At 52.7% G+C, this 17170-nt stretch overlaps 2 protein-coding genes across 9 annotated transcripts in view; both read right to left on the reverse strand.

Annotated features, from left to right (window-relative positions):
* Nucleotides 1-6110: 6110 nt before the first annotated feature.
* On the reverse strand, nucleotides 6111-10064 carry TMEM265 (transmembrane protein 265). 2 transcript variants are annotated; one of them, XM_008248733.4, is made up of 3 exons: nucleotides 9912-10064; nucleotides 8794-8964; nucleotides 6111-6536 (listed from the first exon to the last, which is right to left on the reverse strand). In XM_008248733.4, exons 1-3 carry the CDS (start codon nucleotides 10038-10040, stop codon nucleotides 6375-6377), a joined length of 462 nt encoding a protein of 153 aa, XP_008246955.2. In that variant the 5' UTR covers nucleotides 10041-10064; the 3' UTR covers nucleotides 6111-6374. The 2 variants fall into 2 exon arrangements, with proteins under 2 accessions (XP_008246955.2, XP_002721782.2); XM_002721736.5 differs by lacking the exon at nucleotides 9912-10064 and adding an exon at nucleotides 9428-9885.
* A 415-nt stretch (nucleotides 10065-10479) lies between these two features.
* The window catches only part of SRCAP (Snf2 related CREBBP activator protein), a 47905-nt gene continuing 41214 nt past the window's right edge, over nucleotides 10480-17170 (reverse strand). For all 7 annotated transcript variants that reach the window (XM_070064861.1, XM_070064857.1, XM_070064859.1 and 4 more), the window contains 3 exons: nucleotides 13909-14103; nucleotides 13692-13775; nucleotides 10480-13583 (listed from right to left, as the gene is read on the reverse strand). In XM_070064861.1, the coding sequence (XP_069920962.1) occupies nucleotides 10890-13583; nucleotides 13692-13775; nucleotides 13909-14103 (2973 nt within the window). In that variant the 3' untranslated portion in view covers nucleotides 10480-10889. The remainder of the gene's footprint in view (nucleotides 13584-13691; nucleotides 13776-13908; nucleotides 14104-17170) is intronic.

Below are 17170 nucleotides of genomic sequence, written 5' to 3' on the forward strand. Positions count from 1 at the left end.
TGTCGTGCTGTTCTGAGCCCACCGAGCTGAGATTCTCCCACGAGAGACTCAGTAAGTTTGACATAGGAAGCCAGCTCAGCCCTGGCATTCACTTACTCATTCAACAAACATTTGAGTGTGGAAGACCTGGTGGTGGTGGGGGGTGTCCTAGACTCGCGGCGTGAAAAACAAGCCCCTGTGGAGGTTATGTTCCAGCAAAAGGCAAACAACGACTTCATCCTCCAACAACTGTGTTAGAAATGTCATATTGGGGGGCCGGCGCTGTGGCGTAGCAGGTAAAGCCACCGCCTGCAGTGCCAGCATCCCATATGGGTGCCGGTTCGAGTCCTGGCTGCTCCACTTCCGATCCAGCTCCCTGCTGTAGCCTGGGAGAGCAGAAGATGGCCCAAGTGCTTGAACCCCTGCACCCGCATGGGAGACCCAGAATGAGCTCCTGCCTTTGGATCGGCTCAGCTCCAGCTGTTGAGGCCATTTGGGGAGTGAACCAGTGGATGGAAGACCTCTATGTCTCCACCTCTCTCTTTCAAATAAATAAATCTTTAAAGAAGAAAAAAAAATGTCACATTGGGATCACAGCTACATAAGGGGAGAAACATGAATCCAAGCAACTTTTTGGAGTCCTTTGACTTTATACCTTCAGTCTGGAGGCAAAGGAACTGCACAGAAATCCTGACCTAACTTAAGGGTGTCGTTTGGTAGTATAATGTGGTAATGATTTGAAAATGGAATAAGTTAAAGAAATTGCTGTAGTTGGGAGCCAGCTGTGCGAATGTGGAACGAGGAAAGGAAGAACACTATGGCTGACTGAAACTGGAGTGCTTAAGAACATTGTAAATAGGGGGAGTTAGGCATACTCTGCCTCTGGGCCTGATTCCTAAACAGTTCCGTATAATGGGACCAGGTGTCCTCGGGAGAAGGGACCAATTCCCAGGCTGCAGGGGGGGATGTACGGGTTTAGTGAGGAACAATTTACTCCAGAAAGGCAAGAAAGATGAGGCTGAAGAGGTTTCCGCCGGTCAAAGTCAGGGGCAAAATGAGCAAGGGCCATACGGGAGCCTTTGCATGTGCAACGAACGTCCCATTCCCCTGGGTGTAGTCACATGAAAACATCCGTCAAGCTACGTGCTTTGTGATCTGTGCATTTTACTGCATGTAAATGATACCTCAACAAAACATTTCCAGGATAATGACAGAAATGGATATAACAAATTGAATTAAACAATCTGATGGAGTGTTGTTAAGTGTCAATAGAAAAAAATCAGAACATAAAAATCATAAGCAAATAAATGGAGAAAAAGATCTTTATAGAACATCAATAAATATAGAATAAATGATAAAGTCAGAACAATGACATGTTACAAACTTCACAGTAATAAGTGATTTAGGCAGGATTAATAAGCATTAAAATCATTGGTGAAAATTTGCTGGAGGACATGGCATCGATATAGATTGCTTTTTAATTACAATGGAAAAAAAGCACTTTACCTTGCAGAAATATGAGAGACTACCTAAGCCAAGTTCTCAATGCTACCACCACCAAGAACAGAATATCGGAAGCTTCCCGATGTGATGCAAACTTGCTTCAAAAATGTCATGAGACAAAAAAATAAAGGAGGGAGAGCTCCCCAAACCTGAAGGAGACTCGAGATGTGGCAATTAAGAGAAATGAATGGGGTCAGTATTGTGACACAGGAGGTTAAGTCGCCACTTGCAATGCCAGCACCCCATATGGAGTGCCCTTTTGAATCTCAGCGCTGCACCTGAGAAGGCAGTAGATGGCGGCCCAGGTGCTTGGGCCCCGGCACCCATGTGGCAGCCCTGGAGACCGCGTTCCAGGCTGCTGTCTTTGGCCTGTCTCAGCCCTGGCTGTTGCAGCCATTCGGCACATGAGCCAGCAGTGGAAGTGTTCCCCCCCCCCCCCACCGGCTTCTGCCTTTCAAATAAACACATCTTTTTTTTTTTTTTTTAAGATTTATTTATTTATTTGAAAGGCAGAGTTACAGAGAGGCAGAGAGAGAGAGAGAGAGAGAGAGAGAGAGAGAGCTCTCCCATCCATTGGTTCACTCCCCAGATGGCCACAGCAGCTGGAGCTGGGCTGATCTGAAGCCAGGAGCCAGGAGCTTCTTCATGGTCTCCCATGTGGGTGCAGGAGCCAAGGACTTGGGCCATCTTCTACTGTTTTTCCAGGCCACAGCAGAGAGCTGGATCAGAAATGTAGCACCCACATGGGATGCTGGCACTGCAGGCGGGGGCTTTATCCACTGTGCACAGCTCCACAGCTCCGGCCCCTCAAATAAACACATCTTAAGAGAACAGGGGCGGGGTGGGGGTGGGGGGCTGGCAGTGTGGTGCAGCAGGTGAAGCTGCCAGCTGAGATGCTGCATCTCTTAGGAGCACTGCTTGAGTTCTGGTTGCTCTGCTTCCTGTCCAGCTCCCTGCTAATGTGTCTGGGAAGGCAGCAGGTAGCTCAAGTGCTTGGGGCCTGCTATCTTTGGGAGACTCAGATGGAGTTGCAGGCTCATAGCTTTAGGCTGACCCTGCCTGGCCATTGCAGCCATTTGAGGATTAATCAAAGATCAAAGGTCTCTTGTCTCTCCCTCCCTCTCTGTAACTCTACTTTTCAAATAAAAATAAGTCATTAAAAAAAAAATGAGGTCAGCGTTGTGGTGTAGTGGGTAGGAAGCTGCTGCCTGCAGTGCCCACATCCCATATGGGCACTGGTTCAAGTCCCAGCTGCTCCACTTTCAATCCTGCTTTCTGTTATGGCCTGGGAAAGCAGCAGCAGATGGCCCAAGTGCTTGGGCCTCTGAAGCCATGTGGGAGACCTGGAAGAAGCCCCTGGCTTTGGATCGGCCCAGCTCCAGCCACTGCAGCCATTTGGAGAGTGAATCAGCACATGGAAGACCTCTTTGCCTCTGCCTCTCTGTAACCCTGCCTTTCAAATAAATAAATCTTAACAACAACAACAAAAATACAATGAACGTTCCCAACTAAACTTTAAAACATGAACTCCTAGGAAGGATGTTACTAGGAAGCAGCAAATTTGAATACGGACTTTTTTTTTTTTTTTTTTTTTTTTTTGCAGGCAGAGTGGACAGTGAGAGAAAGAGACAGAGGGAAAGGTCTTCCTTTTGCCGTTGGTTCACCCTCCAATGGCCGCCACGGCCGGCGCACCGCGCTGATCCGATGGCAGGAGCCAGGTACTTATCCTGGTCTCCCATGGGGTGCAGGGCCCAAGCACTTGGGCCATCCTCCACTGCACTCCCGGGCCACAGCAGAGAGCTGGCCTGGAGGAGGGGCAACCAGGAAAGAATCCGGCGCCCCAACAGGGACTAGAACCCGGTGTGCCGGTGCCGCAAGGTGGAGGATTAGCCTAGTGAGCTGCGGCGCCGGCCCGGACTATGCTTTTTTTAAAGTGTTTGTTTTGGTGCAGAAAGTTTTTTTTTTTTTTTTTTTTTTTTTTAAGTCTTATTTATTTATTTGAAAGGCAGAGAGAGAGAAATGAGAGAGATAGATCTTCCATCCGCTGGTTCACTCCCCAAATAGCCACAATGGCCAGAGCTGGGCCGATCTGAAGCCAGGAGCCAGGAGCCAGGAGCTTCTTCTGGGTCTCCCATGCAGGTGTAGGGACCCAAGGACTTGGGCCATCTTCTACTGCTTTCCCAGGCCATAGCAGAGAGTCGGATCAGAAGTGGAGCAGCCAGGAAGTGAACCAGCAGCCAAATGGGATGCTGGCACTGCAGGCGGCGGCTTTACCTGCTACACCACAGCACTGGCCCCTAAATGTTTTATTATATTGTATTGATGTTAACTTCTCTGAATTATATAATTGTATTATAGTTATGTGAACGTACTTGTGTTTAGGAGATAGTTCATGCAATTAGTGACATGAAGGACATGTATCAAATGGTTCAGCAATAAAGCAAATGTGAAATGTTAAAAATGATTAGGTGAAGGGGATGCAGGAGTTTGCTATTCTGTTATTATTCTGAAATGTTTTCCAAATAAAGAGGAGGTGTTGTGGCACAGCACATCCCACATGCGAGTGCCTGTTCCAGTCCCGGTTCCTCCACTTCTGATTCAAGTTCCTGACAATGTGCCTGGGAGCCAGCAAACAATGGCCCCTAGTGCTTGGGTCCCTGCCACCCACATGGGAAACCGAAATGGAGTTCCTGGCTCCTGGCTTCAGCCTGGCCCAGGCTAGCTGCTGCAGGCATTTGGGGAGTGTGAATTAGCAAATGGAAGACATCTCTGCCTTTCAAATAAGTAAATAAATCTTTTTATTTATTTATTTATTTTTTATTTTTGACAGGCAGAGTGGACAGTGAGAGAGAGAGACAGAGAGAAAGGTCTTCCTTTGCCGTTGGTTCACCCTCCAATGGCCGCTGCGGCCGGCGCACTGCGGCCGGCGCACCGCGCTGATCCGATGGCAGGAGCCAGGAGCCAGGTGCTTCTCCTGGTCTCCCATGGGGTGCAGGGCCCAAGCACCTGGGCCATCCTCCACTGCACTCCCTGGCCACAGCAGAGAGCTGGCCTGGAAGAGGGGCAACCGGGACTAGAACCCGGTGTGCCGGCGCCGCTAGGCGGAGGATTAGCCTAGTGAGCCGCGGCGCCGGCCAGTAAATAAATCTTAAAAATAGTATTGAAAAAACAGCAGGACTTCACATAACCCGTCTGGGGGACAGGGATATGCTTTCAGTAAACTGAAACTGATTAAGTCAAGCATTCACTCAAGAATCAAGTTCCCCAAAAGCACCTCTCTAACATGTGTGTTACCCTTTCTTCTGATCTGAGAATCACTAGCAGGAATTCAATAGAGTATTAACTAAAGAGCAGCGGCTCTCAAAGCTGTGCACTGGCATTGACTGGGAACTCCCAAGAAGTCCCCATGCCCCATCAAATGAGCATCTCGGGGGGTGAAACCCGTGAGCATCGTGTCAGGCTCCCCAGGAGGCTCCGGCGTGAAGCCGAGGTTGAGAGCCACTGTGATGTGCATGGCTGTGACCCACACAGCTGGAATTTAACTCTGGGGCCACCAAGGGGTTCTCTCCACTTTCCCTATCTGCAGCACTTCCTCCCCCCTTCAGGGCACAACATCACTGATCGTTTTTAGCTGCTTTGCTGGCCTCTGAATTAGGGTAAAGTAATCGAAAAACTCTATTCCTGGGGCTCGTGGACTCCAAGAGGGACGAGCATGAAAGCCCACGGCAGAATAATTTATAATTTCCCCAAACTGGAAAATCCCCAAAGCCCACCAACAGAAAGAAAACAGATAAATTATATAGGTATTCATATAATGGAATACTACAAAGCAATGAAAACTATAGCTATACATCAGTGAATCTCACAATGTTAAGAAGCCAGACATCCAAAGAATACGTATGATTCTACTTATATGAAGTTAAAATGCAGGCAAAATTAAACTACATTGGTAGAAGTCAGCCCGGCAGTTACCTAAGGGAAGAGAGGAGGGGTGGTGGTTGGGAGGGGTGTAAGGCCGGTTTTGGAGTCCTGACCATGTTCCGTTTCTTGGCTGAATGGTGGTTATCCAGATGTTTGCTTTGTGTTCCTTTATTGAGAGGTACACTTGTTTTGGGTACCTTCCTGGGTCATAAAATTCAAAAAGTTTTCAATGTTTAAAGTGTGACCATGGTAGGAAAGGTCATTATAATCACACCAGTTCCCGTGTGTAGAGTGGCTGCCGCTATCACCCCGTCTCCTCACCACTCAGCTCTGCCAGCCCCTAGCTGAGCAGCCTTGGACAGATGTGTACCTGCTTCCAACTACGGAACGGAACAGCGATGCCTGCTGGAGCAACATTCTGAGGACTGAAGGGAGTTAAACAGAACACAGCCTGGAGACAGTAAGTGCTCAATAAAGAGTAGCTGCTTCTACTCTTCCTTTATGGCCTCAGGGTTTCTTGTTGTATAAGGGAGAAGCTGGGGGTCTTTCCAAGAATGGACATTTCCAGGGAAAAAAAGAAACCACAACTGTTTCCTTCTCTTGGCGCCCTTAGGTGAAGCAAGATGCTGGCTCCTGCCATCAGTCAGCTGACCCTGGCTCTCATCAAGGGTCCGGGGAAAGCAGGGAAGGACAATTAGACAGGAGTATTTCACCACTAAAAAAAGGTTTTTATTAAAAAACAAATTCTAATAAAATCAGGCCTGGTCTTCATGCCCTTTCCAGTGAATGCCTCTAGGGTGGGGTAGGGTCAGAGACGGAAGGTGGCAGGGCTCGCTGACCTTGCCTCAAGGGGCTCAGCGAGGTGCCCAACTTTTAGAAGGGTGCCCTTCATCCAGGTACCATCTTCCCAAGCAGGAAGGACCACGGCTGTCCCCGGACCTCAGCAGTGCCGCACTGGAGGATCCAGGAAGTCATTCAGCCTGAGCGATGGCGTAGGAGAGCAGCCACAGCAGCAGAGGGGCCAGAATGAGGACAGCAAGCCAGACAGTGAAGCTGGCCAGGATGAGCCTCCGGGCCCGAGCCCCCCAGGGGGCCGCCTCCTCGGGCCGGCCTGCCTTATGCCGCTCTTCTGCCTGTGGGGGCAGGTTCTTGGTTAGCTTCTCCTCCTGCTTCTGCCCCACTGTCCCACTCCACGCCCCCATTCCTGTCATAGCTTGAAACTTCACCCCGAAACCCTCTGCCTCCCCCATCGCCGGTCAGGGGGGCCACAGTCCCCTTACAGGATCAAATACAGGAAAGCACTTCCCAGTCCTTTTGTTCCTCGTTCTTTCCTACTCAGCCCAGGGCCAGTCTGAAGCTGGGATTCTCAGCAAGAAACAGTAAGCTGTGACATTTCACTCACGTGGGCAGGCAGCACCCATTCTCAGCCCAACGGCCGCATCTTCTCACTGTCATTAAGGATCCAACCTTTTAATATTTCCTTAATGAAACCCAGCGTTCTTCCGGTGTTAGGAACCCAGTCCACCCAGGGTTGAGGAGATTCTAATGTGATGCTTAAGTCAGCCTGTTGGGGGCCAGCACCTGGCCTAGCAGCTGACACACTTGGGACACCTGCATCCCGTGTTAGAGTGCCTCGGTTCAAAGTACCAGCACCTAGGGCCGGCACTGTGGTATAGTGCCAGCATCCCATATGGGCACCGGTTCTAATCCCAGCTGCTCCAATTCTGATCCAGCTCTCTGCTATGGCCTGGGAAAGCCATAGAAGATGGCCCAAGTCTTTGGGCCCCTGCACCCACGGGGGAGACCTGGAAGATCCTCCCGGCTCTTGGCTTCGGATTGGCACAGCTCTGGCCGTTGCAGCCAATTGGGGACTGAACTAGTGGATAGAAGACCTCTCTCTCTCTCTTTCTCTGCCTCTCCTTCTCTCTCTGTGTAACTCTTTCAAATAAATAAATAAATCTTTAAAAAAAAAAAAAAAAGGTACCAGCTCCACATCTGATTCCAGCTTCCTGCTAATGTACATCCTGGGTGGCACAGGTGATGATGGGTCAAGTACTTGGCTCCCTGCTACCCATGCGGAAGACCTGGAGGGAGTTCCAGGCTCCTGGCCGCAGCCTGACCCAGGACATCCTGCTGCGGATGGAAGATATTACTCTGCCTTCCAAATAAATAAAAATCAAAGAAACCTAAAGCGAAATTAGTCTGTGTACCTTTTAAAAGATGCATGTCTTCTGAAGTGGTGAAGCCCCCTCCAAGACCCCACAGCCTCTTTTAGGCTCAGACACTACTCCCATCAGTGCTCAGCTGCCTCCAGCCCTGCCCCTTCCAGCCCACCCTCCAGGTAGGCACAGTGGGTCTTTCTGAAACACAAATCCGAGCACACCACTCTCCCTACAAAACCCTGCCCATGGCTCCCCAGTATTCAAGAGGAGAGTCAAAACGCCTCTGCACTGAACTGAGGGCGCCTGGGAATCTCGGTCCCCAGCCTCCTCTCTCTGCCCCTCCCCCTGGAATGCCTTCCCACCCTCCGGCACGCATCCCGCCACCTTCCCGAGGGGGCTTTCCAGTAGGCTACTCCACTGCACACACATTCAAGGGTACTTCGAAGTTTGTGAAAAGCAGAATTAAAAGATGCTTATTTTGGTGCAAAAAGATTTTGAAATCTATGAAGTTTCCTCACAACTCCCATTTTTCATTAACTTTCTCAAGATTTGTCTTATGCATGGATTTCAGATTTTTTTTTTGTGCTAAAACAAGCATCTTTTTTTTTTTTTTAAATAAGATACACTAAATTGTTTTTATTTTTTTGAAAGGAGAGAGACAAAGAGTTGGAGATCTTCCATACACTGGTTCACTCCCCACAGACAACAATGGCTAGGCCAGACTGAAGCCAGGATCCCAGAACTCAACCCGGGTGTCGCATCTGGGTGACAGGGGACCCAAGTACTTCAGCCATTATTTATGCTTCCAGGATGGGTATTAGCAGCAGGATGGACAGGAAGTGCATTCATCAGAACCAGAACCTGAACTAGACACTCCCATACGGCACGTGGGTAACCCAAGCACGGATTTAACTGCCGGGCCACGTGCTTGCTGAAGTTTTACCCTGTATTCCCGTTTTCCATGAACTGACTGAAGTTCCTTTGTGTGTCATCTCACACAACCTCCTTCCTGGCTCTGAGCGCCCTATGCTGCCTCTGTGATGGCTCTGTTGGACTGCTGTCTGTCGGTCCTCTGACAGGCGGGAGAAGTATTTTATTCTGGCACTAGGCCTAGACCCAAACCCTCCCTGACAGGTACTTGTACCCGTTTGTCAGCAGATGGATCATAGACACAAAACCACGGCCTTGCACCCACCCGCCTTGTGCCCATAGGAATTGCATTCCTCACCTTGATGGCAGACACAAGAGCCATGACTCCCAGGCAAGAGCAGCCACAGATAATGCTAGCAGCTGCCAGGTAGCGGAGGCGGAGCCAGCAGCAGCGGATGGGAGATGGAGAATGAGCAGCTTCCATGGTGCTCACCAAGCTCTCCGCTGCCTTCTCCTCGTCCTCCATCACCTGTGGGCGATAGTCAAGGTACTTGTGATTCCAGTAACCGAGCCCTCGGCCTGGCCTGCTCAGACCCCACCCCTCTCAGAGCACGCGGGTCGCTGCAGCCTCACCCAACTCTCAGGAATGCCGCCCTCCTGGGGAAGTCCTCGGGGTGAGTCACAGCCCGGACGGAACTGTGACTAGAGTCCCTTTTGCTCAGCTTGCTGAGTCTTTGAAGGAAAGCTAGTGTGAACACAGCGTATCTGCACTGCTGTTTCGACAAGTGGAGAGAAGCAAAATGACAGGTTCACACTGTGCACCAGGAGGGACACACGCGATCTGGAGAGTTGCTATGAACCTGGGACTAAGTGATTATAAACTCAATTTCTAAGGCCCTGGGAGGTAGCCCGAGAGCACAGAGGGAACAGAGAACAGGGCCCTGGGTCCTGCTCCCCCACTTAAAGCAGAGCTTCTGAAGAAAAGCACCCACCTAAGAAGCCCTTTCTGACGGCTGAAGCACTTGAACATCACAGACCTTACTTCCTCAAGCAGAGCTGCCTCGGCTATGCTGCCTGCCCGGCCCCTCCTCTTTCCGTTCCAAGCCAAGCCACACAGCACCATCAGATTAAGACGGGAGTCCAGATGACCTCATCATTCACACAGAAACCTGCGTGGTGACGCCGTTTCTCACACCCTCTACTGCTGGCATCACCAACTTTACCCTCATCTTCAGCTGTTTCTCTATACAGCCTCGACAAAAAGGAAACACCCGTGGTTCCCTGTACACAAGTACCAGAAGACAGAAAGGGTGACAGGCAGGACAAGCTGAGCAGTGACGGGTGCCACAGGCTGCAGGGGAGAGGGTGCGGGCCAGAACTAAGGCCAGGTGAACACGAACGCAGTCAGTAAGGGGAGAGCAGGAGAGGGCCCAGAGGGTGGAGGCAGGAAAACGCAAACAGGAACAGGGCTCTTACCTGGCTACAGGCCTTGAGGGACTGAGAGTTTCGGCTGCTGCCTCGGGTTTGATTTGGCTTGGGTGGAGATGGAGCTGACTCAGGGCTCCAAGCCAAGCCCAGGGGTGGGGCTGGGTGGCCAGCCACCATCTGAAGAGCCCGAGGAACTGGGCAAGGGGTGTGGCTGACTCAAACCAGTTGGGCTAGATGGAGAGCAGGGGAGAGCCAAGGGATGGAGCAACTAGAGGTGGGCGGCCTGCTTTCTGGAAACACGCGTGAAAGGAAACACCTGGGCCAGACGGTCAACAGGCAGGAAGTCTGAGGCCTCTGGGAAAGCCCAGGGTCCAGGGGCACTGCAGGGAGGCTGAGGACAGGCTATGCCTGAGTGACTGATTTCAACACACAGGGAAAGGCATCCTACTGGTTCAGATTAGCAATCTTTCCTCTTACTGGGTCGTTGGTACCGCAAAGGCAGATGATCCGGGGTTACAGACTGAGTCCTACAGTCTTTCAGAGGGGGAGAAAACCACTGCCCAAGTGCCCACCCAACCTCCACCAGACCAGAAAATCAGAAGCCTCCTTACGCGGATGCTCGTACAGAAACTAAGTTTATTATTTTTTTTTCTTCTTAAAAAAAAAAAAAAAAAGAAAAAAGAAAAAAAAAAACTCATTGTAGAGAAGCCCCTCTCCTTTTCACTAAGGGTGGGGGCTGTGAAGGACAGCTGGGGAATCAAGTACAAGGGGGTGGGGACAGAGACTATCTTGCCACCCTTAACACTGCCCAGCCATGTGGGGTGGAAGGGGAGGGGGATTGCGATGAGCCCCATCTCCATGACAACCAGTTGCCTTCTCCCTACTAGGGTGGGAAGAAGGGAGAAGGCCCCTATGTCTCCTTGGAGGCTTCCCCCCTCAAGACTTCAAGTAGTGGTTAACAGAGTCAGGCCTGGTCATGGAGGGAGCGCGCCCACGTCAGCGAGCCAAGGTGGAGGGGCAGCCCACTCACGTCTTGGCCTTGCGGCCTCTGTGACTAACAGTAGGGCCAGCCAAGAGGGGAGGGGCACTGCTGCGCAGGATGCGCTGGTCCCCTTGGTTGGTGGTCCCAACGAGCCTGCGGGGGCCAGGCCGGCGGCGTGGGGTCCCATCCCCTTCTTCCTCCTCACCAGAGGCTTCAGCCTCAGATTCCTCCACTGAACCCTCAGGCCCTAGGGGACTTGGGGGCTGTAGGCGGCCCCGCTTTGCCAGCCCAGGGCCTCCACCAATTGGAGCCCCGGCTCGTTTGCGAGGCACCTTCTCAGTCTCCAGTGGGGGAACTAGAGACCCTGGACGCAGCCGGGTTGAACGCAGTTTTGGGGGTACTGAGACCACAGGAGGTGTCAATTCTAACCCGCCTGGCCCACTATCTGCTGAGTCCAGGTCATCCTGAATCACGGCCACCACCATGGACCCTTCACTCTTTCGTCCCCGCGTTCCCTCCGCTTCGAGCCGCAGGCGAGCCAGGCGGGTGAGAGGGCGGCTTCCATCTTCGTCAGATGAACTACCCTCACTCTCCCCCTGGCCCTGGGGCTGCCGCTGCCTCCCCCCGCCACAGCCTTCGAGCACAGAGGCGCTGTCACGGTCCAAGACAGGGAGCTGGCTGGGCCGAGGTGATGGTGGGTTCTTGGGAGGTCGGCCCCGCTTCCGCTTGGGTGGGGATGTTGAAACGGTGACAGTGGTGACAGTGTTGGTGACAGTAGCAGTGGAACAGGCTAGCAGTGGGGGGAGTGGTGGCAGGGGTGGTGGTAGCGGGAGTGGCTGTGTCCGGCTCTCTAAGCTGCCATCCCCCGGAGAGGAAATGGTCCCAGGGATGGGCAAATCTCGAGCCTTAGGGGGCCGCCCACGCCTTCTTTTCTCCACAGGTGACAGGATGAGGGGCTCAGGTCTGTGAACCGGCTGGGGTCCAAGAGGCTGGGACCCAGGAAGAAGCTGGGGCCCCAGGACAGGCTCCGCAACAATTAGGGTCTCAGCCCCAGGGATGGGATCGGCCCCATTGGCTTTTCCCTTCGAAGTGGAGGAGAGCGCCTCATCCACTCCTCTCCCGGAATCTGCTGGAGACCTGTTCTTCTTGGGGGGCCTCCCCCGCCGCCGTTTCACAGCAGGTGGGGTGATGGCAAGCAGTGCCCCTTCTCCGTTCTCCGGGCTGCCCCCACCTGCCACCCCCAGCTCAATGCGACGACGAGCTATGAAGGGCTGCTGGGGTGGGGTGGGCAGTGAGGACGAGGGAGCAGCTTCACAGGCCCCGCTGGTGGGCGGCGAGGACTCTGGCCCTGACACGCTGCGGGCGGACGGGCTTCCTGGGCTGGCACTGGTCTCAGACACACCAGGCACGAGGGTGCTAGAGGCTCCCCGCTGCTGTCGCCGTCGTCTCACCAGTTCCTTCTCCTCCACCACGGTCACCAGCCGTCCTGGCAGCTTCCGAAGCACTTTGGGGCCTGGAGGCTGCCCTGGTCTACCAGCCCCCTGGCCCCTAATTTCTACATCAGCACTGGTGCGCCGCCGCGGGGGGCGGGCAGGCGAAGGGCTCTCGGGTGAGGAGGTGGCTGAAGATGAGGTTGACGGGGCTGCAGCCTCAGCTGTGACAAGCTCCTGTGGCTTTTCCGGGGTGGAGGTTGGCGTCTGGGAGTCCACCAGCTCTTCCGAGTTCCTGTCTGTGTCTAACGGCTCCTGAAGCGGCTCATCACACGCTGCTGCGGGTGGGAGTTCAAGTCCATTGCTCTCACTCAAACACGCCGACAACTCCTCAGCATCGGGCAGCACTGTGAGGACGGGCTCCTGGGCAGGCTCTGGGACCTCCCGCTCCTGACCATTGGGGACGCTGCCAGTCTCCAGGGTTGGGCTAGGTGCACAAGCGGTGAGGGAAGGGTTCTTCTCTGAAGCAGGTGGGATCTCGACAGCAGCTGGCAACAGATCCGCTGGGGGCCCGGGCGCAAGCTGGGCAGTCTCAGAACTGGTCGAGCCACCCAGCTCCTCGGCCTCTGCAGATGCCAACGTCTGTGCACACAGTTCTGCCTCAGGCCCCAAAGCCAAGGTGAGGTTAGAAACTGGGGGAGAAAGGGGTCTGGAAGGGGGACCAAGCAGGAGAGGAGAGGAAGGAATTAAGAGAGAAGTTTGGACTGGTGGGGGGGAATGAGCTGGCGGGGGAGTACAGGCAGGAGGAGGGGTACAGGCAGGAGAAGAACAGGAGGGAGGAATCTGTGCAGGAGGAGGTGGGGGAGAAGGTAAGATATGGACAGGAAGAATGGTTACTGGATTTGGGGCTGAAATAGGTATTGGGACAGAGACTGGGACGGGGATCGGGGTAGGAATTGCAACAGGAGCTGAAGCTGGAGTGGGTCGAGGCCTGGGTGCTGGCCTGGGAACGCGCTCCCTGGCAGGGCTGGAGCAGGGGGGTGTGGGCGTGCTGCGGGTTTGATGGGTGGATGTGACAGGAGTGTGGTTTGCCCCTTGAGTCTCAGCCCGGGCTCCACGAAGACGTTCACTGACACGAGTTCCCGGCCTCTCAGGGGCCTTGGCCTTCTTACTGCGCCGGTGGCTGCCTCCACCAGTCCCACAGGAAATATCATCCCCAGCCCCTGGCCCCTCCTCCTCCTCTTGGGGTAGGCGGAACACCTCCTCCTTGGCTTGGTCCAGGTCTTTGCGGGCAGCTTCCACTTGCTCCTACCAACAACAGAGCCCAAGGGTGGTCAGAGGGAAGCCAGCAGAGCACGGAGTGAGGAGAAATTCGCAGCTTTCCACTGCTAGTTCCACCCCCGAAAAAATACTCACTTCTGCCTGCTTGAGTTCTTCTCGGCTCACCTCCTCCAGGGATGCTTCCAGGAATTTCATGGCATAGCGCTCAATGGGGGTCAGCTGCAGGACAGAGCAGCAGAGATAAACTCAGGGACTTGATGCCCTGAGCCCCATCACCCCCGACAGAAGGAGGGTCACAAGCCCAGCAGGAGCTCTGAAGGGTGAGGTGGAGAACTCCCGGTCCAACACTGACCTGTTCAACAAGGGCAGCAATCTCCTGTTCAGCCCGAGACATCTCTTCATCCTCAGCCCCGGGCCGACCGGCCTCCTCGCCCTCACCAGCAGGAAATCCGTCATTCTCATTAAATTCTGCCAGCTCGGCCACCTGCTCAGCCTTGGCCTGGGTGGCAGCACGGATATCCTCTTCATCTTCTGCTCGACATAATGCCTACAAGGGGGTGTAAGAAAACAATCAAGAAGTATATGAGACTTACGAAGAACCAGATAGCCTATGCTTTTATTCTGGCAAAACTGTGAGGCCAAGTTTACACTAAGCTAGATTTCCAACAGAATTCAACAACATTCTGAGCTTCCAGCATTAGCAAACCAGCACAGTGCTCCACACAGGATGAAATGGGTTTCACCAGCAAGCGACTCTTTGAGAGATCCCTAGCACTATTTCCTCTCCTTCAGAGTCAGCCTTAGAACTCTTAGACAAAAAAAGGTTACAGGGGCCGGTGCCACAGCTCACTAGGCTAATCCTCCACCTGCGGCGCCGGCACCCAGGGTTCTAGTCCCGGTTGGGGCACCGGATTCTGTCCTGGTTGCTCCTCTTCCAGTCCAGCTCTCTGCTGTGGCCCGGGAAGGCAGTGGAGGATGGCCCAGGTGCTTGGGGCCCTGCACCCGCATGGGAGACCAGGAGGAAGCACCTGGCTCCTGGCTTCAGATCAGCACAGCGGGCTGGCCATAGCAGCCACTTGGGGGGTGAAATAATGGAAAAAGGAAGACCTTTCTCTCTGTCTCTAACTCTGCCTGTAAAAAAAATAAAAAAATGGTTACAGAAGATCCTAGTATCAAAGATCTCTTAAGGCTTTTTTTTGTACTGAGATGCCTCAGGCTAACCTAATAATCACATCGGATCTTTTCGTGAGATGAACACACCAAAGCCACTGAGGGAAACAGTTTAGAGCACGTGGCGGGGTGAGGGTTCCTTCCAAAAGTTCATGAAAAATGGGATTGAAAGGTGTAAGACAAATTTTTTTTTTTTGACAGGCAGAGTGGACAGTGAGAGAGAGAGACAGAGAGAAAGGTCTTCCTTTTTGTCGTTGGTTCACCCTCCAATGGCTGCCGTGGCCAGCGTGCTGCGGCCGACGCACCGCGCTGATCCGATGGCAGGAGCCAGGAGCCAGGTGCTTTTCCTGGTCTCCCATGGGATGCAGGGCCCAAGCACCTGGGCCATCCTCCACTGCACTCTCTGGCCACAGCAGAGAGCTGGCCTGGAAGAGGGCAACCGGGACAGAATCCGGCGCCCCGACTGGGACTAGAACCCAGTGTGCCGGCGCCGCAGGCGGAGGATTAGCCTAGTGAGCCGCGGCGCCGGCTGTAAGACAAATTTTTTAAAAAGAATTGTTTATTTGAAAGGCAGAGAGAGAGAGAGAAAGAGAGCAAGAGACAGCACTTCCATCTGCTGGTTCATTCCTCAAATGGCCACAACACTGGAGCCAGGGGGGCCTCCCATGAGTGCAGTGGCCCTTGAACGTCGGCATCCTCCATTGCTTTCCCAGGCGCAGTAGCAGAGAACTGGATTGGAAGTGGAGCAGCCAAGATTCAAACCAGCATTTACATGGGATGCACGCATCACAGGTAGTGGCTTTACCACTATGCCAGCCCCCAGAAAAATTTTAAAATTCATTTTCCATGAACTTTCTGAAGACCCCTTGCACACAAGGACTTACTCAGCAGTAAGAGAAAGGCACTCAGCAAGGAAAAACATCTCCATGAAGCTCTACACCTGTAGCTCCTGAACACCTGTCTATGTTTGGAGTACTCTGCACAAATACAAATGCTCAGAGCCAATGCCCAAAAATGACTTAGTAGATTGAGATGGAGCCCAGGAATGAATCCTCTTATTACCTTTCCAAGTGATTCTATTATGTATCAATGTTTAGAAACCACTGTTTGACAGTATGTACCAAGCAATTCTTGAATCCATTGCCCACTTAACCGTCAGAGCTACTTCCTTCTGATTAGCACTTCAGAGAAATGGGAAGAGCTCATAGGAATAAACATGTGTAATTTGGCTGAACACACACAATTATTATTTTTTAAAAAAGATTTATTTACTTGAAAGTCAGAGTTACAGAGAGGCAGAAGGAGAGAGGGAGATCTTCATCTGCTGGTTCACTCCCCAGATGACAACAGCCAGAAGTAGGCCAGGCTGAAGCGAGGAGCTTTCTGGTTTCCCACTTGGGTGACAGGGGCCCAAGCACCTGGGCCATCTTCTGCTTTTCCTAGGCCATCAGCAGGGAGCTGGATCAGAAGTAGAGCAAAAATGGGGCCAGCGCTGTGGTGCAGCGGGTTAAAACCCTGTCCTGAAGCGCTGGCATCCCATATAGGCACCGGTTCTAGTCCCGGCTGTTCCACTTCAATCTGGAGGATTGATGAGGATCTATTAATAATAATGTCCTGGAAATGCAAGACTGAATAAAAAAAGGGGTTTCTGGGGCCAGAGCTATGTCATAGTGGGTAAAGCTGCCGCCTGCAGTGCTAGCATCCCATACAGGCACTGTTCAAGTCCTGGCTGCTCCACTTCCGATCCAGCTCTCTGCTGTGGCCTGGGAAAGCAGCAGCAGCAGATCCAGGTCCTTGGGCCCCTGAACCCATGTGGGAGACCCGGAAGAAGCTCCTGGCTCTTGGATTCAGATCAGTGCAGCTCCGGCTGTTGCGGCCAACTGGAGAGTGAATCAGCAGATGGAAAACCTCTCTCTCTGTCTCTTCCTCTCTCTGTAACTCTTTCAAATAAATAAAATAAACCTTGTTTAAAAAAAAAAAAAAAAAAAAAAGAGCAGTCAAGACTCGAACCAGTGCCCGTATGGGATGCCGGTACTGCAGGCAGATTTCCTTGCTACGCCATAACACTACCCCCAAGAAACACAATTATTAAGAAGCACTGTTGCGGGGCTCACACCGTGGCACCGTGGGTTAAGCCACTGTATGTGATGCCAGCATCTCACATGAGCACTGGTTCGAGTCCCAGCTGTTCCGCTTCTGATCCAGCTCCCTGCTAACGTGCTTGGGGAACTGTTTCTTGGCCTTTTGTCTAAGATCAAGTATAATGTGCCTAGGAAAGCAGAAGATGGCCTGAGTACTTCAGACCCTAGGAACCTGTACCCACCTGGGAGACTTGGATGGAGTTCCCATCTCCTGGTTTTGGCCTGGCCCAGCCCCAGCTGTTGCAGCCATTTGGGGGAATGAACTAGAGGATGGGAGATCTCTAAGTCTACCTTTCAAACTTA

Source organism: Oryctolagus cuniculus, chromosome 19 (genome assembly GCF_964237555.1).
Source record: "Oryctolagus cuniculus chromosome 19, mOryCun1.1, whole genome shotgun sequence".
Classification (NCBI taxonomy): domain Eukaryota; kingdom Metazoa; phylum Chordata; class Mammalia; order Lagomorpha; family Leporidae; genus Oryctolagus; species Oryctolagus cuniculus.

Bases quoted from the DNA above. Each gene is read 5' to 3' on its own strand.
- TMEM265 (XM_008248733.4), bottom strand. From the start codon at position 10,040: ATGGTGGCTGGCCACCCAGCCCCACCCCTGGGCTTGGCTTGGAGCCCT. The intron at 8,965-9,911 runs GTAAGAGCCCTG...TATCGCCCACAG, and splicing joins CCCTCAAGGCCTGTAGCCAG to GTGATGGAGGACGAGGAGAA. The intron at 6,537-8,793 runs GTGAGGAATGCA...CTGCCCCCACAG, and splicing joins CTCTTGTGTCTGCCATCAAG to GCAGAAGAGCGGCATAAGGC.